The sequence below is a fragment of the Pristiophorus japonicus genome, chromosome 1, assembly GCF_044704955.1.
Source record: "Pristiophorus japonicus isolate sPriJap1 chromosome 1, sPriJap1.hap1, whole genome shotgun sequence".
NCBI lineage: Eukaryota > Metazoa > Chordata > Chondrichthyes > Pristiophoridae > Pristiophorus > Pristiophorus japonicus.
The window spans coordinates 71,352,409-71,374,094 of NC_091977.1; the positions used below are offsets into that span (position 1 = coordinate 71,352,409).

The following is a 21,686-nucleotide window of genomic DNA, read 5'->3' on the forward strand; positions in this document are numbered from 1 at the left end:
CAGTTATCATGGGTGACTTTAATCTACATATAGATTGGGCTAACTAAACTGGTAGCAATACGGTGGAGGAGGATTTCCTGGAGTGTATTAGGGATGGTTTTCTAGACCAATATGTCAAGGAACCAATTAGCGGGCTGGCCATCCTAGACTGGGTGATGTGTAATGAGAAAGGATTAATTAGTAATCTTGTTGTGCGAGGCCCCTTGGGGAAGAGTGACCATAATATGGTAGAATTCTTTATTAAGATGGAGAGTGACACAGTTAATTTCAGAGACTGGGGTCCTGAACTTAGGAAAAGGTAACTTCGATGGTATGAGACGTGAATTGGCTAGAATAGACTGACGAATTATACTTAAAAGGTTGACGGTGGATAGGCAATGGCAAACATTTAAAGATCACATGGATGAACTTCAACAATTGAACATCCCTGTCTGGAGTAAAAATAAAATGGGCCAGGTGGCTCAACTGTGGCTAACGAGGGAAATTAAGGATAGTGTTAAATCCAAGGAAGAGGCATATAAATTGGCCAAAAAAAGCAGCAAACCTGAGGACTGGGAGAAATTTAGAATTCAGCAGAGGAGGAAAAAAGGTTTAATTGAGAGGGGGAAAATAGCGTATGAGAGTAAACTTGCTGGGAACATAAAAACTGACTGCAAAAGCTTCAATAGATTAGTGAAGACAAACGTAGGTCCCTTGCAGTCAGAATCAGGTGAATTTATAATGGGGAACAAAGAAATGGCAGACCAATTGAACAAATATTTGGGTTCTGTCTTCATGAAGGAAGACGCAAATAACCTTCTAGAAATACTAGGGGACCGAGGGTCTAGTGAGAAGGAGGAACTGAAGGAAATCCTTATTAGTCATGAAATTGTGCGCCCAAGTTTCGAGCCGCGCCTAGAACGGCGCAGTCCCGACCTGGACGCCCGTTTTTCGCGCCACAAAGTGCGCCTAAAAAAACCCTCCAGATTCTCCACCTCCCTGCAGGTCCTCTCGCCCTCGGCGCAGCGCAGCAGGAGCTGTAGGGGGCGGAGCCAGGTCCCTGCGCCGAAAACAGTGCCGGGACCTCTGCACATGCGCGCTACAAGTGCAGTAGCTCCAGGTGCCCGAAACTGTGTGGGAGGGGCCCGAAGCACGCAGCCCCTAGCCCTGGCCGAATGGCCTCACTGGGGCTGAGTGAATAAGGCTCCTCCCACAGCCAGCTCCTGCTTCCTCCCGACCCGACTCCCGCTTCCCGCCTCCGGACCGGACCCGACACCCGCTCCCCCCCCCCCCACCCCACCGGCCCCCAGACTAGATCCGATCTGACCTCCCTCTCCCTCCCTTCCCCCAAACCGAACCGAACTGAACTCCCTCCCACCACCCCCCCCCGACCCGACCCAACGCCACCTACCTGTAAATCTGGTGCTGGGGACGGGCCCAGCCCGAAGTCTCGGGCCCGGCCCGTTCAGCCTCCCTCCCCCTTCTCCTTCCCCCCCCCCCACCCCCCCCCAATCTCCTTCCCATCCCCAATCCCCTTCCCCCCCCCCCCCAATCTCCTTCCCCCCCAATCTCCTTCCCCCCCAATCTCCTTCCTTCCCCCCAATCTCCTTCCTTCCCCCCCAATCTCCTTCCTTCCCCCCCAATCTCCTTCCTTCCCCCCCAATCTCCTTCCTTCCCCCCCAATCTCCTTCCTTCCCCCCCAATCTCCTTCCTTCCCCCCCAATCTCCTCCCCCCCCCCCCAATCTCCTCCCCCCCCCCAATCTCCTCCCCCCCCCCAATCTCCTCCCCCCCCCAATCTCCTCCCCCCCCCCCAATCTCCTCCCCCCCCCCCAATCTCCTCCCCCCCCAATCTCCTCCCCCCCCCCAATCTCCTCCCCCCCCCAATCTCCTCCCCCCCCCAATCTCCTCCCCCCCCCCAATCTCCTCCCCCCCCCCAATCTCCTCCCCCCCCCCAATCTCCTCCCCCCCCCCAATCTCCTCCCCCCCCAATCTCCCCCCCCCCAATCTCCCCCCCTCCAATCTCCTCCCCCCCCAATCTCCTTTCCCCCCCCCCCAATCTCCTTCCCCCCCCCCCCAATCTCCTTCCCCCCCCCCCAATCTCCTTCCCCCCCCCCAATCTCCTTCCCCCCCCAATCTCCTTCCCCCCCCAATCTCCTTCCCCCCCCCAATCTCCTTCCCCCCCCCAATCTCCTTCCCCCCCCAATCTCCTCCCCCCCCCCAATCTCCTTTCTCCCCCTTCTCCCCTTTATCCCCCTTCTCCCCTTTATCCCCTTCTTCCCCATTCCTCCCCCTTCCTCCCCATTCCTCCCCCTTCTTCCCCATTCCTCCCCCTTCTTCCCCATTCCTCCCCCTTCTTCCCCATTCCTCCCCCTTCTTCCCCATTCCCTCCCCCTTCTTCCCCATCCCTCCCCCTTCTCCCCCATCCCTCCCCCTTCTCCCCCATCCCTTCCCTCCCTCTGCTCCCCCCTCTCCCTCTACCCCCCTGTCCCTGTACCCCCCTCCCCTCGCTGTCAGAAACACAGACACTGACAGACAGATAGAGACACTGACAGAGACACACTGAGGGGGGCATCCCAGCATGCTGTTGGAGGGCTCCCGGTGCTGCAGTCGGTAAGTAGAAAATGTTTTATTTATTGATTTAAAAAAAAAAAATTATTTCTTATTAATTTTTTTTGATTGATTTATTGATGTATTTATTATTGATGATGGCTCTTTATTTGTAAAACTGAAGTGTTTAATGTTTGTAAACTTCCCTTTAAACCCCCCTCCCCCATTCCCTACGCCTGATTTGTAACCTACGCCTGATTTTCTAAAGTGTAGACAAGGTTTTTTCGAGCGTACAAAAATCTTCACTTACTCCATTCTTAAGTTAGTTTGGAGTAAGTTTTCAAACAGGCGGAAGTGGCCGGACACGCCCCCTTTTGAAAAAAAAATTCTGTTCCAAAGTGAAACTGTTCTAACTGACTAGAACTGGAGCAAACTAAATGACGAGAATTCCGATTTCTAAGATACTCCGTTCTACACCAGTTGCTCCTAAAAATCAGGAGCAAATCATGTGGAAACTTAGGGCCTGTGTTAGGGAAATTGATGGGATTGAAGGCTGATAGAAGGGCCTGATAGTCTGCATCCCAGAGTACTTATGGAAGTGGCCCTAGAAATAGTGGATACATTGGTGATCATTTTCCAACAGTCTATCGACTCTGGATCAGTTCTTATGGACTGGAGGGTAGCTAATGTAACACCACATTTTAAGAAAGGAGGGAGAGAGAAAACGGGGAATTATAGCCTGACATCAGTCGTGGGGAAAATGTTGGAATCAATTATTAAAGATGAAATAGCAGCGCATTTGGAAAGCAGTGACCGGATCGGTCCATGTCAGCATGGATTTATGAAAGGGAAATCATGCTTGACAAATCTTCCAGAATTTTTTGAGAATGTAACTAGTAGAGTGGACAAGGGAGAACCAGTGGATGTGGTGTATTTGGGCTTTCAAAAGGCTTTTGACAAGGTCCCACACAAGAGATTGCTGTGCAAAATTAAAGCACATGGTATTGGGGGTAATGTATTGACGTGGATCGAGAACTGGTTGGCAGACAGGAAGCAGAGAGTCAGGATAAACGGGTCCTTTTCAGAATGGCAGGCAGTAACTCGTGAGGTGCCGCAGGGCTCAATGCTGGGACCCCAGCTATTTACAATATACATCAATGATTTAGATGAAGGAATTGAGTGTAATATCTCCAAGTTTGCAGATGACACTAAGCTGGATGGCTATGTGAGCTATGAGGAGGATGCTAAGAAGCTGCAGGGTGACTTGGACAGGTTAGGTGAGTGGGCAAATGCATGGCAGATGCAGGATAAATGTGAGGTTATCCATTTTGGGGGCAAAAACAGGAAGGCAGAATATTATCTGAATGGTGGCAGATTAGGAAAAGGGGAGGTGCAACGAGACCTGAGTATCATGGTACATCAGTCATTGAAAGTAGGCATGCAGGTACAGCAGACGGTGAAGAAGGCAAATGGTATGTTGGCCTTCATAGCGAGGGGATTTTAGTATCGGAGCAGGGAGGTCTTACTGCAGTTGTACAGGGCCTTGGTGAGGCCTCACCTGGAATATTGTGTTCAGTTTTGGTCTCCTCATCTGAGGAAGGACGTTCTTGCTATTGAGGGAGTGCAGCGAAGGTTCACCAGACTGATTCCCGGGATGGCGGGACTGACATATGAAGAAAGACTGGATCAACTGGGCCTGTATTCACTGGAGTTTAGAAGGTTCTGGAAGTCCATACACATAACATCCATAGACATTCCCCTGTCCACGACTTTAGTCACCTCTTCAAAAAATTCAATGAGATCTGTCAGGCATGACCTCCCCTTTCACGAATCCATCCTCGCTCCCTAATCAGCTGAAAATTTTCAAGGTGCTCAGTCACACTATCCTTAATTATAGACACTAATAATTTCCCGACAACAAATGTCATTTATGGTGGAACAGCAGTAGGCCGCTTTGCTTCTGGCGCTGCATTTTGGTAGTCATCGCTGAAGTGTCCTTGCAGGTGCCAACAACCTGCTGCATCAATATACATTACACGTTCCTGCAAGTTTGAACAGGATGTCCAGCCTTGAGCTTGGGATATGGGGGTTCCATTCCACCACCCTTGTGCCGTTGGAGCCGGATACCTGCAATTTGAAAGACCACAAAGCAGCAGATTTTGGGGCTGAAATTGGTCGACATACATCCCGCGCACCGCCCAAGATGACAAAATTCGTGACTTACCACCGACTTACCACCACAACTGCAGACCCTCCTGGAAAAGGTGGTTTTAAATCGATCTTCAGTGGGCGGTGTGTACCCAGTCTCTCTCTCCTCCCCCCGCGCCGATCTCTCCTTCCCCCCCTGCGCCGATTTCTCCTCCCCGCGCCGATCTCTCCTCCCCCCCCCCCCCCCGCGCCTGACACGTCCTTACTATACAGTATAAAGGCCCATACTTGAGAGAAGGTCAGTCTGTGACCCGTCCTTTATTCCTGACCACTCAAGTGATGAAAGTGGGTGGAGCTTCCCCTTTTATACCTGAAGGTCCAGGTTAGGAGTGTCTCCCACAAGTTCACCACCTAGTAGTCATTGTTCTTCTCCAGTGTACAACTTAGATCAGATTATACATGGGTTACAGAACTGGTTGAATACATGACAGCGCCGATCTCTCCTCCTCCCCCCGCCCCCCCACGCCGATCTCACCTCCCCCTCCCCCTCCCCCCACCCCCCGGCGCACACACACACACACACAGCGATCTCAGGCCGCCCCACAATGCCATGAGTAGGGGCGAGAGTAGAGAAACATTGATGCACTGTACCTCTGACCGTCCAGAGGATAGTCTGGTCAATGGGAGATATACAATGGACACACAATAAGGACCAACTATGGACATTACGTTATGCAGCATGTCCTTCACACATTGAAAGCACATTCAGTATTGAAATAAGTAATAATTTGGAGAACTAGCGGTATTATCTAGCGATACATAAATTGTGAAATAATGGCCACTATAAGTATGAGAAAGCAGAAGTTGCTTTCCAACACTAGTTATTTTTGTAACTTTGTTTAGTGCCCCGTGGATGAAGGTGCCACCACCCCCCTTGCCACCAATGTTTTGTTCCAAATTAGTATTTTGAGTGTTACTCACACAATTCTTAACCTTGTTTTCTATGGTTATTGTTCACGCTTTGAATGTACAGTTTTGGAATTTTTTATGAAAAAGATTTCCACTGCAGTTTTATTTTGAAAATAATTTTATAAACGGAAACAATAGTTCTTGTTACTGTAAGATTTTACATTAAGAGCGAGCAATGCATTTAAGGTTGTTCCCACAGAATTTCTAAACTCATACCTGTGTATCAGGAACTCCAAACAGTCTCTGGTCACTCGTCGGTGCCTCTCGGGGGGGGTGGGGGGGGGAGCCTCACAGCAGCATGTGCATGCGCACAACTCGGGAGCTGAAGATTCCTGAGTGAAAAGGCCTCTCCGCTGCACATCACCGGCTGCATTCTGCTCCCGCCCGCTGCACTCCACTCAGATTACCGCCGAGAAAAAATTGATGAAATTCCCGCCCACTCTGCGGCACCGGGCGGTAAAAAAACGACGCACCGCCTGCAGACCGCCGAAAAACGGGTGAACCATCTGTTCTACCAATTTCGGCCCCTAAGATTTTTAACAGGAAAACAGGGCTTATTTACTGTTTTTAGCAACAGCCCTCTTTCCCTATCCTTCCAAAGCAGAAATGGTACAGTGCTCCATTCTACGCCATAGCTTCTTCCTCATTTACACACTGTCCCTTGGCGACATCATCCACAGACATAGAATCAGTTTCCACTTTACCTCTCCACTGTCTTTGTGCTGTCAAATTACTTAATTTGTCTGGGGCACTCCAGCAACTCATCAGCTGTACCTCAACATCACCTCCCAGCCCTTTGACTTCTACTGCAGAGAAGGACATGAGCAGCAAGATCAAGGGAACATCATCATCTCTTGGTTTCCCCTCCAAGTCACACGCCATCCTGACTTGGTCAAATATCACCATTCCTTCACCGTTGTTGAGTCCAAAGTCTGGAATTCGCTCCCAGGCACCATTGTGGGAGCACCATCAGTGCAAGGACTGCAGTGGTTCAAGGACAAGGCTCACCAACCTGGTCTTGGGGCAACTGGGGATGGGCAACAAATGCAACCTTGCCATACAGCCTTGTGTCACCCAGCACTCGGAGAGTAAACGAAAAGGAAAATGTTCTTCTAAATTATTTGAAAACATTGCAAAGTAAATTTTAAAAGTTGTTTGAGATAAAGTTTCAGTAAACTAATGGCTCTGAAATTTGGGTCGGAGGCTTCCTTCGGCTGAACGCCTCCAACCCGAAATTTTTTAACGAAAATACTTGATGGTCCCAGAGGCACCTTAGATTGCGGTGGGAGGCCACCTTTTCCCGCGCATTGGAGCGCGTCCACATCTTTGAGGTTCGAATGTAGAAGCTGGAGTCACGTGGGCCTGGACAGTATTGTCATTGATAATAATGGGAACTCCATATCTCCGAGTTCTCATTACTTTCAATGAGAGTATCCCCTAAAACACCCAAACACAACATAAAAAATAAAAAAAACATCTCTCAATGTTAAAATGAATTGAAATTAACGTTAATGTTTTCAAAAAAATATATTTTTGGGATTTAAAAATAAATGTCTTTTAATAGGGTTTAAAATAAACTTACCTTAGTGGACAGGGTTTTTAACATAAAAGTATGTGTTTAAATTTTATTTTTAAGTGCTTTAAAACTCTTACACTGGTAAAAGTAGGCTATGCACCTGCTTTTACCAGGTGCAAGTGTTCAAAGGACATTCGCTGGGCAAGAGATGGGCAAATAGCCCAATCTCACCCGCGCGAATGTCCTTCCTGCAGGGATGCGAGAGATCTGTCGAGCTATCTTGACAGATCGGAAAAGCTGGTTTTCGGCGCATGTGCATTGCGCACCGAAAACCACTTTTGCGATGCCTCACCGGGTCCATACGTATTCCGTACGGACCCAGCGAGGCCGGGATTTCAGGGCAATTATGTAGTGTGTACTTTTCAAACTTTTTAGAAAGAGAGACTACATTTGAGTAAAGTATGGACAGAAGCCCAAAGAATTTGGTAGGGGGTGGGAGGCACTCAGAAATTTGTGGTATCAACTTTCGTATGGGGCTGATGGCTGGATTTCAGGCAGCTATCTACTCCAAGTAGTCAGAAAAGCCACCGGGGGAGCAGGTTGCCCCTATCCCATGCCATCTTCCATCGGCCTGAGTGTAATGGGCTTAGCTTAATTTAGACTTGTTTGTTAAATTCCAGCCTTTCTTCAGGGGTCCAGGCTGCCTCCCTGGTCTGAACAGGAGGGATCAGACCCCCCGTACGGGTGGGACCCTGGAAAATCCATCCCTTAATTGCAAAGCTATGTTAGTTACTTAACTTGCTACACTGGTTAAGGGAAAACAAGCTTGCATATTAAAACTATTATTAACCCCCCACCAAATACCAGAGTCGCACCCAGCTCTGCTAAAGATTACCACTCCGCTCCATTTAATGCAGGAGCTACAAGGGCAGACATTCATTTAAACCATATTGACTGAGAGATTGATGAATTTCATTTGTACTGCTTTTTTGATTGACTTTATTTCCCCTTATCTCACCTCTGGCAGTGAGATTCAACAACTGTTATCAGACACAGTTACACAGATTGACAGACTTATGAGCATAAGAATAATCATTGGGAGAACATGTCTGTCGACCCATCAAATTAATATAATTTGTTATATTAATACTGCCGTCATGGTATCTAATTGTATTATAATTTTGCCTCCATAAACTTGGGTCGGAGGTTATTCCAAATATTTATCAATTTTTCTCCAATATGTACTCTAAATTTACTTTCCACTAATTTCCATATGTATTCTCTAACCCTACTTTCTTGCAATACATTGATGCAATGTCTTGGATTTACCTCATCTGTTTATACTATTCAATGCTTTATCAGGGAGATTCTCCTTCATCTGCTGCCGAGTGCCTGGCCGCAGTGACTATTGGAAAATCGGGAAGGTCGGAGAATAGCTCTGTAAAGGAATCTTTCGACTTTCCTCGTAATTTAAGCTACATAAATACACCAGTCTACAGTCCCATAGACAATGCATTTATAGTTATTATTTTTTTTTGTAGCACTTGACTGCATGGAGTAAGACAATAAACAGTAAAGAGATGGTCATAAACTTCATCTTCTTTGACAGGTGTTGGCTTATTCAGTGGCATGTGTGAGTGTGTCTGCTTTCAATGCTGGTATCATACAAGCTAATGAGGCCGAAGAGATCATGAGCAAGCTGCGGACTCTGACAGAACAGAGCCAACAGGTCAGTGATCTGTCATCTGTGTTCATGTGCTCAAGGTTAAGATATGTAACTCTAGAGCAATACTCAAACATAGAATCAATACTGGGTGTTCTCAGTCTCCTGGCAGGATTCCAGTAGGAGACCAGGAGAACCCCCACAGAATTTCAGGGTCAATGTCTTTAGACGAGATGGGGAGAAAAGCAGACAAAATTGGCATAACCAAAAATTGCCCCGGATAAACGAGGAATGTCTGATTGAGTGAGTGAAATTGATTTATTTTATCGTGTTATATTTTTACTCCTCTCCTGTAGTTATCTACCTCATTAGCTAAGACTGCAGACAGCAGACCTCTTCCTCGATTTTCTGTTTGGCATCACCAAGCAACAGCCCTGCTGAGATCAGAAACCCAGCAGAGTGAGGGACAGAGCTTGTGCCTTGCTCCTTCTGTGGGACTGCATCTTGATGTTTAAGTGGGTACACAGTGCACCATCATGTCGAATTTCAAATGTACTTAACCCCATGCTCAGAACATCCTCTACTGTACCACAGCAAACTTGTCCATTTCCTGCAACAGCCATCTGAGTGACATTGTCAACTTGTGCTGATTTGTGGGTTGTTTCATGTCTTGTATCCACATCCAAAAGTACCTGCTGAGTATTTCCAGCATTTTCTGTTTTTATTCCAAAAGTATCTGGAGACTGCCAAAATTGGGATTCTTACAGTTAGCACACGAGGCTTTTAGCCCATCAATTTGAACTGGATTTGAACTCTGGTCACACTGGTGAAAGAACAATGTATTAAATCACTGTGTTGCCATGTTTGCTGATGTTTGATATTCTCTGACCAGAAATATTAATTTTAAAATACATTTTTCACAGAATGGGTTCTGTGGCTTTAGTTGCTCCCATAAGAGGTGTTAATCTTACTTTTTATGGGAATCAGCTTATATTGCCCTACATCTCCACTTATATGATAGTGTAACATAGGAATTGTAACAATAATCTACCATTGTGAGCCGGACCAAATATTTGTGTCTTTCGGAATGTACTACTTCAGTTTCTCCAAAAGTAGACCGAGCAAAGACTTGGGGGCCGAAATTGCCCCTTTCAATAACGCCTCTGGCCTCCTGAAAGCGGCAGCCACGAGCCGGCGTGGAATGGCCGCGGCTCTCCGCGAAGGGGCCGCCATTTTGTAAATTGCCCTTCGTGAGTTTTGGAGCGGTGCCCGAGACCGTTCTGCCCATTTTCCCGCCGCAGTGTGCACGCACAAACCCCTTACTGACCGGCAAGGAACTCCTCGCGAAATTGCCCCTCGGGAAATGGCCCCATTCCTGGTATTGCCCTGCGGGAGCGGCCCCGCCGCCAATCAGTGCCCTGACAGCTTTTGCGGTCGGTACTCACTCTCTCTGTGGCATGGCGGCGCGGCCGCCCTTAAAGGGGAGGGCACACTGCCAAGGCCACCATGTTTTTTTTTTTGTCGGCCGATTGCCAGGTCAATTATGGCTGCTGGCCCAGCCGAAACCCTCCCTGGTAGCCCAGTGTTTGGCACTAAAGTGGCTGCAGAGTTCGCAGCGGCCCTCCCCTTTAACTGAAGGGGAGAGACATTATGACACCCCAGCACGATGACGTCATCAGCACGGCGCTGATGACTGACAGCATCAGCTACTTTGCCCTGCCCCCACTTCAGCCCTGCTTTTGACGGCCACTCCGCCTCGCCCCCACTTTCATGATAACACTTGCGCCCTGTTCAAAAAAAAATCCCCGAAGTGCTGAATTTCGAAGGTTAGGTCACCCCAATGCATAGGGCGGCCAGAACACATCGAAAACGGTAGGGGTACCTCGTTTCCGGCGGTGGGCAATTTCAGCCTCTTAATAAGATGAGGATTTATACAAATTGGTAAACTGTTTTACTTCATAGCAAGTACACATGCAGAGCAACAGTTATGATTCGCCTAGTTTACTTAATACAGTTTGTCTTTGTGTCATGATACAAAATAAAGAAAATGTCAGGCTGTCCCACATCAGTGGGCCATCTTAATTGACTTAAACATGATCTCTTCTCGCTATTGCTCCAACATTTCTGACTTTCTGAGCCTCATTAAAATTTATGTAGCCCGAAGACCAAACTGCTAACTTGTGAGGCTTTATTACTTCTCCACAGGAAGTAGGAACTTTGTTCCTGACCCCTTCCCTTGTTCAGGGGTAGGCCAGAAGAGCTGCTAATCAAACTTGCCACAGCAGCCCCTCGCTTTTAAATTAGTTTTCCAAAGCCCTTGAGATGACATAGCGACTCCCCTATTGTCTTGTAGCCTATGGCTTTCCTTTTTAAACCTGTGCAAATCGGCTCGTTTTAAAACCCAACACTTAAAGCAACTTTTTTTTTTTTCCCCCAAATGCTTTCTGTGGGAAAAATGGTCAAAAATTTTGAAACGTGATAGGACCAATTGCATACAGTGTGTGTTTCAAATTAAATCATATTTATTTTCCGTATAGCTCAATCAACTAATACTTGTGACAGCATAAAGCTTATGCATTGTAAAGTTAATGTGCTAAAGGGCTTTTATATACATTTAAGTCAGCTTGGCTCAGGGGGTGGCACTCTAACTTCTGAATTAGAAGCACAACTCTGGGACTTAAGCACACAATCTAGGCTCACAGTGTGTCTCCTTGTCAAAGGTGCCATCTTTTGGATGAAGCATTAAACAGAAAATCCGTCTGCTTATTCAGGTGGACATAAAAGATCCCATGGAACTATTAGAAGAAGCGCAGATGTCTTGGCCAACATTTCTTCCTCAACCAGTAGCACCAAAAACAAACAGATTCATCTCATTTGCTAAGGCCTTGCTATGCTCAATTAGCTGCCACAATATTATTGAAGTAATTCATGATTCTGAAACACTTTGAGACATCTTTGGAATCTAATCTGAAACTATATAAATGAAAGGTCTTTCTTTCGGTGCAGACTCACGCTGGAGTATGCTTCACAAGTGCTGACTGCCCTTTGGTATCCACCTAAGTTGCCATTTTTCATTAACGAGCCTGGGCATTATGTTTTGCAAGGCTATTCATTCACATCAAAGCTGAACCGATCCTGTTCTCACTGGGCAATCACACACAAATATTATCCAGCAGAAGTCACTGGACAATAATCAGAAGCAGAAACACTGGCTATTTTTTCTATACTGCAACTCCATCATCATCATCATCATCATCATCAAAGGCAGTCCCTCGAAATCGAGGAAGACTTGCTTCCACTCAAAAAAAAATGAGTTCTCAGGTGGCTGTACAGTCCAGTGTGGGAATTACAGTCTGTCACAGGTAGGGCAGACAGTGGTTGAAGGAAAGGATGGTTGGGGCGTATGGTTTGCCACACGCTCCTTCCGCTGTCTGCGCTTGATTTCTGCATACTCTCAGTGACGAGACTCGAGGTGCTCAGCGCCATCCCGGATGCTCTTCCTTCATTTTGGGCGGTCTTGGGGATTCCTAGATGCCGGTGGGGATGTTGCACTTTATCAAGGAGGCTTTGAGGGTGTCTTTGAAACCTTTCCTCTGCCCACCTGGGGCTCTCTTGCCGTGTAGGAATTTTGAGTAGGGCGCTTGCTTAGGGAGTCTCGTGTCGGGCATGCGGACGATGTGGCCCGCCCAATGGAGCTGGTTGAGCGTGGTCAGTGCTTCGACGCTGGGGATGTTTGCCTGAGCGAGAACACTGACGTTGGTGTGCCTATCCTCCCACTGGATTTGCAGGATCTGGCGGAGGCTGCATTGGTGGTACTTCTCCAGCAGACTCCAGCTCAACAGTGCTGTTGTCAATCACAACACACCCCTGCTGTCCTTGCTATGATCAACAGCTCAACACAAAATGGAACCTCCCTGGCCTGTACAGCTTAGCCACACAACAGAGCATCATGGAGGTCTCAAAAACTGCACAATTATATGGTTTTGTTGGTCTGGTAACATGATTGCAGAAATGCTGTATTTTCACTATTTTTGCTTATGCCAATAGATTACACAGCTGTGGGGGTGGGGAGGGAAGAAGTGCTTAGTCACAATGGGGCATCATCGTGTGGGGCAGGCTTGATGGACTGGCTGGTCTTTTCCTGCTCGTCAACTTTGTATGTTATCAAATACGGAAAATCGTGAAATTGAAATCTTAGGCAATTATATATTCAGACGACAGAACCTCGAGCTTTTTTTCTAATATTGGTAAAGCTTGGATTTGCATCAGTCTGACAAAACTAGTTTCACACATTGCTTTAGAAAGCTTTTTTTTTTCCTGACATGAACAAAAGCATGAGGACTGAACGTTACAAGCATTTGGACCAGGGACAAAAGCGGTTAAAATAAATCAGAAGTTTCAGGTTAGCTTCATTTGTCTCCCAGCCTTGCTACTCATATTGATGGCTTCACCCATTGATATTGTAAAATTAAATAAGGTAATTTTTTAGTTCATGATAGCTTCCTCTTGGTGCATTTCTGTGGGCTCTTGCTCATAGAAGACAAAATTACAGATTGTCATGACAATTAATATATAAACTGTGATTTGTTAATGCTAAGATGTCAACGTTTAAACTTGAAAGGCTGCAAGCCAGGGAAGGTAAACAATAGAACGTGTGGGTTGATAAAGTAGTAATAATTATTATTATCCACTTGGGTGGCCAGATGACCTTGTGAGTAGTGAATATCCCTTGTAACGTTCAGTCCTCATGCTTTTGTTCATGTCAGGGAAAAAAAAAGCTTTCTAAAGCAATGTGTGAAACTAGTTTTGTCAGACTGATGCAAATCCAAGCTTTACCAATATTAGAAAAAAAGCTAGAGGTTTTGTCGTCTGAATACATAATTGCATAAGATTTCAATTTCACGATTTTCCGTATTTGATAACATACAAAGTTGACGAGCAGGAAAAGACCAGCCAGTCCATCAAGCCTGCCCCACACGATGATGCCCCATTGTGACTAAGCACTTCTTCCCTCCCCTCCCCCACCCACACAGCTGTGTAATCTGTTGGCATAGGCAAAAATACAGTGAAAAAACCCAGGGACAATATGGGAAAACATACTCTGGAAAATTCCTCTCTGATTCCCTCATGAGATCAAAGCCAGTCCAGGAGATTACATGGATCACAACATTGAATTAACCTCATCAGTAAATTAGATTCTTGCAGAGATATGAATGCTTTTATTCAATACAAACAATCTGAAGTCATTGACCAGGGTCCTGTGGTGGAAGGCCTATAGCTTCCATATTAGGAATTCTTTTCATGTTTGGTCCACAGCGTGGGGGGTCTGTGTGGGAAGCCTATATCGTTTACCATGACATAGTATGCAATGGACACAGAGAAATCATTGACATTGATGTGTGGAAATTTGGAACATCTGTGTTGATGCATGTTGATTATATGTACCTTCAATTAACCAGATGCATTGTCAAGCCAGAGAACATTTCACTACCAGCCTTGTGGAAGTGTGGGAATTTTAACACAGAATAGAAAATAATGATACTGTCAGCTAGTGGTCATCAAATAGACACTCACATATGGACATATCTTCTGTACTGTGCCAATTTGAATTTAAAAGCTGTAAATTTATTTTCTTTTATTCTCAGACTCCAGGTTTTGCTATGGCTCTGGGGAACATGGTCCATGGGTTGGCAGTCTGTGGACATGGCAAGGCTGAAGACCTTAATGACCGACTACTTTCTGCTTGGCTGAAGATTCTTCTAGCTGAGGTACGATGTTGCTGATAAAAGTGATCTGCAATTCAGTGAACTGATGGTAGCTTTTATCTCTTTATAAAATACCAGTGGATCTCCAATGTATTACAGACAAAAATTGGGAAAAATTTAGTAAACACTGAGGAGGATAATAACAGACTTCAGGGGGACTTAGACAGACTGATAAAATGGGCAGATCCATGGCAGATGCAATTTAACACGTGAAGTGATGCATTTTGGTAGGATCAATGAGGAGAGGCAATATAAACTAAATGGTACAATTTTGAAGGGGGTGCATGAACAGAGAGACCTGGGGGTGTACGTACACAAATCTTTGATGGTGGCAGGACAAGATGAGAAGGCTGTTAAAGAAAGCATAGGGGATCCGTGGTTTTATAAATAGAGGCATAAAGTACAAAAGCAAGGAGGTTATGCACAACCTTCATAAAACAATGGTTAGACCCTAGCTGGAGTATTGTGTCCAATTCTGGGACCCGTAGTTTAGCAAAGATCTTGAGTCCTTAGAGAATGGTGCAGAGGAGATGTACTAAAATGGTACCAGGAATGTGGGACTTCAGTTACGTGGAGAGACTAGAGAAGGTGGTGGTGTTCTACAAAGAACAGGGAGGGTTAAGGGGAGATTGTGTTCAAAATCATGAAGGGTTTTGATAGAGAAAATAAATAGAAACTGTTTCCAGTCGCAGAATGGTCGGTAACCAGAGGACAACAGATTTAAGGTAATTGGCAAAAGAACTGGAGATGAGATGAGGAGAAATCTTTGTAATTAGCGAATTGTCATGATCTGGAATGCACTGCTTGAAAGGGTGGTGGAAGCAGATTCAATAATAACTTTCAAAAGGTAATTGGAGAAATACTTGAAGGAAAAAAATTGCAGGGCAACGGAGAAAGGGCTGGGGAATGAGACTAATTGGTAGCTCTGTCAAAGAGCCGGCACAGACATGATGGCCCGAATGGCCTCACTCTGCTGTGTAAGATTGGGGCGGGGAGGCGGGATTAGTTGGAGATGCTTGAGAGGATTGGGAAGAGGAGTTTGAGCATTGGAGGGGCTTTGTTAGGTATAATGAAAGAGGATGGTAAATTTGAAGGAAGGAGGCTTATCAAAATGGATTCTGTGAGCCTTCATACTTCTTCTCAGTCATAAGTAGAGCATTTAAAAAAAAGCCAGGAACTGGCTGTTAATTGATTAAAACACCCAGTGTGCCTTTGCTATATCAATCTATAATTTTATAGTACAGTATTGTTTTTGCATGTGAGAAGACAGAGCCATACTTTAGCCATACATAGATCTGTTACTCCTTGTGAACCTGAGTTGTATAAAGAAATAAAGGGGCCAAAATTGCCCCTGCCGGAAACGCAGCTGTGCCCGCTGCCGCAGTGGATGTCGTGGCCTCTTGCACGAAATTTCGCCCTTTGACTTTTTTTTTTCGAGTGCCTGAAAGTCAGTCATAATGGGGGCGGAAGTGCGCCGGAGAGCGTAAGTTCACACTCTAGAGAGGCGGAAGTTGGGGGCAGGCGGAGTGTCCACTGCTGTCATTCATCAACGTAGCACTGATGACGTCATCACGCTGGCGCGTCACCACGTCTCTGCTCTTCACTTAAAGGGGAGGGCCGCTGCGAGCTCTGCGATTCTTTTAGTAAGGTCCACTGGCCCACCAGGGAGGGTTTTGGCCAGGCCAGTGGCCTGGCACCTAAGAGGGGGTGCCAGACTTGCCTATTGGTGGCCCAGCTGAACCCGGAGTATAATTGTCGGCCCGACCTGGCAGTCAGCCGACAAAAAAAGTAAGATGGCGGCTGTGGCCGTGCGCCCTCCCCTTTAATGGCAGCTGCACCGCCATTCTGAACACCGTGCACCAACAGAAAAAGCTGTCGGTGGCAACGAGCTGCGTCAGCAAGATTTTTTCCACGGAATTTCGCGTTTGGGTGGGAACATTGGCAGTGCGTGCTCTGATAACGCACTTGGGACAGATTGGCAGCAGAGGGGCGGAGGTGGGGGGAGCGGGTCACCGCCGGGATACCACAGGAAGGCAATTTTCAAAATGACAGCCATTCCACCAAAAATTGGCGGCCATTGCACTCCGCAGCGTGGCCACCGATTTCCGGCAGTTACAGGCCTTAAGGGAAGGGGCAATTTCGGCCCCAAACAGTAAGATTGGGGGTGAGGTTGGTTGGAGATGCTTGAGAGGAGTGGGAGGATTGGGAAGAGGAGCTTGAGCATTGGAGGGGCTTTGTTAGGTATAATGAAAGAGAATGGTAAATTTGAAGGAAGGAGGCTTATCAGAATGGATTCTGTGAGCCTTCATCATCTTCTCGGTCTTAAGTGGAACATTTTAAAAAGCCAGGAATTGGCTGTTAATTGATTAAAACACCCAGTGTGCCTTTGCTGTATTTGCTGACTGTGCCAACCACTCCCACTGCTCCCATTGTACTGAATTTCAATAAAGTGAATGATTTGCATATAGTTTCCTAATGATTGTGTGTCAGCGGTATTACAGGAAATATTGCGCAAAAGTGTTACAGAAAGTATGTGATGGCACAGTATACACAATATTTTTACCATTACCAGGGATCTTCCATGACATTGCTCATGGTGAGGTGGAGGGTATGCTGTTTGATCCCTCATAATGTACAGTATATTACTAGAGCTACTGATTGATGACAATTGAATAAGTATTTTTTATTAGAGTATTCTACGTGTTAGTGTAAGTACATAATTTTATCTCTTAACCTATTTCAATCTTCAAATGATCTAGAAATAATCGTAGTTAAAAGCTATGCACATCTGATATAAAATGACTTTCTGACCTCTCGATAGATATAGTAAGTCTTCAAATATAATCCAGATGTTCTCTTTCCTTTTGGTTAATTCGGATCTATGTGCTCCAATAGAAGTGTTTGAGTGAGCATATTATCTGATGTTAATAGTGTTATGATATCACGGTAACTTGTATAATTTAAGCCCTCCAATGCCCTGTGTGTATGAGTACAATATTTATAGATAATCTACCTATTATGTCCTGAAGTGTCTGCTATTTTTTATAGACATACCTTTGTTGCACTGTATGCCCATGTTATAATAACTGTCAAAGCAGTTTAACTTATCGTTTTCATTTCCTTCCTCTTAAAGGGTTGCCCCACAATGCATCGATTAGCTGCGGGAAATGGTCTTGTTGCATTGGTGGGATCTGAAAGTTCCCTGATACAGGTCTGCTTCGTTGTTCTAAATTTATTTACCAGTACAAAAAAATATTTAAAGTAAACAGTTCAGAAGCCTAGAACATAAGAACATAAGAAATAGGAACAGGATTAGGCCATAAGGCCCCTCGAGCCTGCTCCGCCATCCAATAAGATCATGGCTGATCTGATCATGAACTCGGCTTCACTTACCTGCCCGCTCCCCATAACCCCTTATAAGAACCTCATAACCCCTTATAAGAACCCCTAAATAAGAAAATTAATAAAACCATTGTAACAGTTTATTGGGGATAGAATGCAGTATGGTTATTTGGTTAATGGTGACATGAAGTAGCTACAAATTTCAAATCCATTTCTCGTCCTGTTTAAGGAGTAGCTGGAGAGAATACATGGAATGAACTCTAGGTGTTCCCGTGAGCTGGGATGCATAACCTGTATCTGGAGCTTGATCGTACGTTTAGAGGGTAGCTGGGTGGAGAAACTTTGTTTTGAAATCATCTGATGAATAGGGGAAGAAGTAGGGAAATTTCCTTCAAGATCGGCCTCCAGATCAATGTGATAAATAAGCAAAGTAAACATCCGTTAGTGGATCGTAAAGGCCATTCATAACCTGGTCAAGACATACAAAATATTACACCTGAAAAAATTTGATTGGGATAATATTCCTATTTTGGACCCAGCAGAATTTAGGAGACTGCGGTGTTAGTGATCATTGGAACAGGAGTAGGCCATTCAGCCCCTCGAGCATGTTCTGGCATTCAATGAGATCACGGCTGATCTGCGATGTAACTCCATATAGTTGTCTTTGGTCTGTATCCCTTAATACCTTTGGTTAACAAAAAGCTATCAATCTCCAATTTAAAGTTAACAATTGATCTAATATCAATTGCCATTTGCAGAAGAGAGTTACAAAATCTACCACCCTTTAATTGGAAACTAAGTCCTCATTGGAGCTTCAACAATTGCCTAGTTTATATTCACAGGGCGCAAGTTAAAAATGAGAAAGTTAGGGTTAAGAAGGGAACTCGTGTGGAACTTTTTCACCTATAGTTCTCAAGTAAGTTACGCAGGAAGAATATTAAATGAAGTATAACTAGGCTTAATAAGCAATTGGATGAGTTTCTAGAGACAGAAAAGATTGGAAATATGGTGAGAAGGTAGGTAAGTGGAGTTGATCTATTCAAGAAAAATGATGGGTTTGTTTGGGACAAATATAGGTCTTATCCGATTGTTACAAATTCTTATATATACATTGGATAAGGCAACAAGGAGCTAAAGGACTATGCAGATCATGTAAAAGGACTACAGAAATGGGAAATGTTGTGTGGCATGTTCTCATTTATATTCTGACATTTTTCTATTTGCACAATAGAAACTAGCGTAGATGCATTATTTGCAGAAAAAACAAGTTCCTTCACCTCAGAAATTATCTGTTTGGGTGGAGTTGCTCAAAGTAGTGATGAGAATCTGGATTATAAAACTGTAAAAAGAAAAAAAAAAGAAAGCGATATCAAACAACCAGCTCAACTGTCCTCTGAAAATTGGTACAGGCCAAATATGCTCAGGATGCATTGGTTAGACCATGTGGGACTTGTGCTGCTCAGGTTACAAGTTTCATAAGTGGGAGGGCAAAGCTGAGCGATGTTGGAGCAGCAATTTATGGTGCAGCTGTACTGACACTGTCACATCAGTGCTGGTTTCTGAGCAATAATGAGCCACTTAGACTATTCATTGGAATCAGGCCAGTTTTATGAGCGAACAAGTCTCCTCAGCCACTCATAAGAAAACTTAGACACTGAACCAATTCATCATATATTCAAAACCTCTGTCACTAAGCTGCAGATAAACCTCTCTCTAAGGCTAACTGGGAACAAATAATATTGGATAATATTAAGTGCCTTGATTGCAAAGTTGAAAAATTATGTTTAATTATTCTAGCACCGGGAGTGTACAAGAAGGTGGATTGAAGAAGAGAAATTAGATCTTTTATGCTGATTCTCATGGCCATATGCTTTAAATGGTGTTTAGAGCAGCTTTGGAGTATGTTTGCCACCTCCAAGTTTGTCAGCTTACTTTCATCTCAGTAATTTTTAAGTTTAGGTTAATGGAGAAGGAGTTGGATCAGAATAAATGAAACACTTGATAAGTATAAACATAAAAATGTGCAATAGATGTAGCAGGCTCACATTTAAAGAATGGTTAGCATTCATACATTAAACTCCTTCCTTCCCAAATACTGCAGATTTAATGTAATGAAAGCGGTTCAATATAACAATGTTGATCAATCATATTTTGATAAATATGGATTTAGAGTGTGTGTAATATATAAAATCTCTTTCAGTCACACCGATGTTGTTGAAGAGAAGCAGGCAGATCAGATTTGTTTGTTTTAGCTTGCTGCAAAGCTGTGCCTTCAGTACAACTAAAAATCAGAGATTAATTGGAAATGCGAAGAAACCTCTTAAAGGCTCACATTTTCTGCACTAACCATTTTTCACTGACCTGATCTGTTCGGGCGGGATTAAATGTAATGGCTGTTTCAGTTCTGATGAAGTGATGCCACGTTAACTTTCCATCAAGTTCATTTTCAGATTTAGACAAAGCAAACAAAAATACCTTTCAATGCATGCTTTGAATATAAAGTTACACATGAAATCACTTTAACAAAAGTTAACAGAATCGTTTGTGAAACAGGAGCACACTAGAATGCAAAGCAGTGGTATGCATTTGTCAAACATTTGCAAATCTCAGTTGATCTACTGAATCTAACGCCGTCTAATCACCTACTCTTGGCTCTTTGATGTGTAGCTGAAGTCGGAAACAATCCAGTCATCCCAGTTTCAATCCAAGATGAATGAAGTTATCAGAGCAGTGACTCAGGTGAGGTTTCAGATGCCTGCTAATTTATAATTTTAATATTGAACAGCCAGAGGAGTAGATTAAATGATCACTGATTTAATTCCCTTTCCCCACTCCCCCACTGTGCTAGAAGTAGACAGATTTGTTACGGTGCTGTCTGTCTGTGAACAGCATTCTATCACATCAGTAACTTTTAAGGAACACATTTTAAACAAACTTCACAAATATCCTCCAGTCATCTGACATTTGGCTCCTTTCTGAGTTGGTGTGTTCACATCTGTCTGCACTCTTCACTGAGGGGTAAGAGAGAGGGTGTCGCCACAATAACTTAATCTTCAACATTCCGTCCAACTAAAATAATTTCCTCTGCTGATCCTCAAGTATAACAGGCACAAGGTCTTGGAGCAATTACTACTTCAATAACTTGCAAACCTTTAATTGAATTTTCACCAAACCTGAAGTTGACAGGAAACTTCATGTCATATTTTGTTCGTGAGTTAGTGAACGACTCCATCAGCATCACTTTTACTGCTGGCAACTTGTGCCCTTCGCAACTTAAAAATTACACTAGCTTTTGCTAGTCATTTTGGAAGTCATTCTTACTGGAGGCTGATTTTTTTTTTCATAAGAACATAAGAAATAGGAGCAGGAGTAGGCCATATGATCCCTCGAGCCTGCTCCGCCATTCATTAAGATCATAGCTGATATTCGACCTCAAATCCACTTTCCTGCCCGATCCCCATAATCCCCTGCTTCCCTTATAGTCCAAAAATCTACAGTTTTTTCATGTTGCAAAACCTTGCTGCATTAATTTTATTATTCAAAAAACTGAATCATTTATGGGCTGGAACATAGAAACATAGAAAATAGGTGCAGGAGTAGGCCATTCGGCCCTTCTAGCCTGCACCGCCATTCAATGAGTTCATGGCTGAACATGCAACTTCAGTACCTCATTCCTGCTTTCTCGCCATACCCCTTGATCCCCCTAGTAGTAAGGACTTCATCTAACTCCTTTTTGAATATATTTAGTGAATTGGC

The 21,686-nt window shown here is 44.6% G+C and overlaps 1 protein-coding gene across 3 annotated transcripts in view; it reads left to right on the plus strand.

The window, feature by feature from the left end:
• Nucleotides 1-21,686, plus strand: part of focad (focadhesin) — a 343,322-nt gene that overhangs the window by 243,137 nt on the left and 78,499 nt on the right. For all 3 annotated transcript variants that reach the window (XM_070881054.1, XM_070881035.1, XM_070881044.1), the window contains 4 exons: nucleotides 8,770-8,889; nucleotides 14,469-14,591; nucleotides 17,722-17,799; nucleotides 20,598-20,669. In XM_070881054.1, coding sequence (XP_070737155.1) covers nucleotides 8,770-8,889; nucleotides 14,469-14,591; nucleotides 17,722-17,799; nucleotides 20,598-20,669 — 393 coding nt within the window. The remainder of the gene's footprint in view (nucleotides 1-8,769; nucleotides 8,890-14,468; nucleotides 14,592-17,721; nucleotides 17,800-20,597; nucleotides 20,670-21,686) is intronic.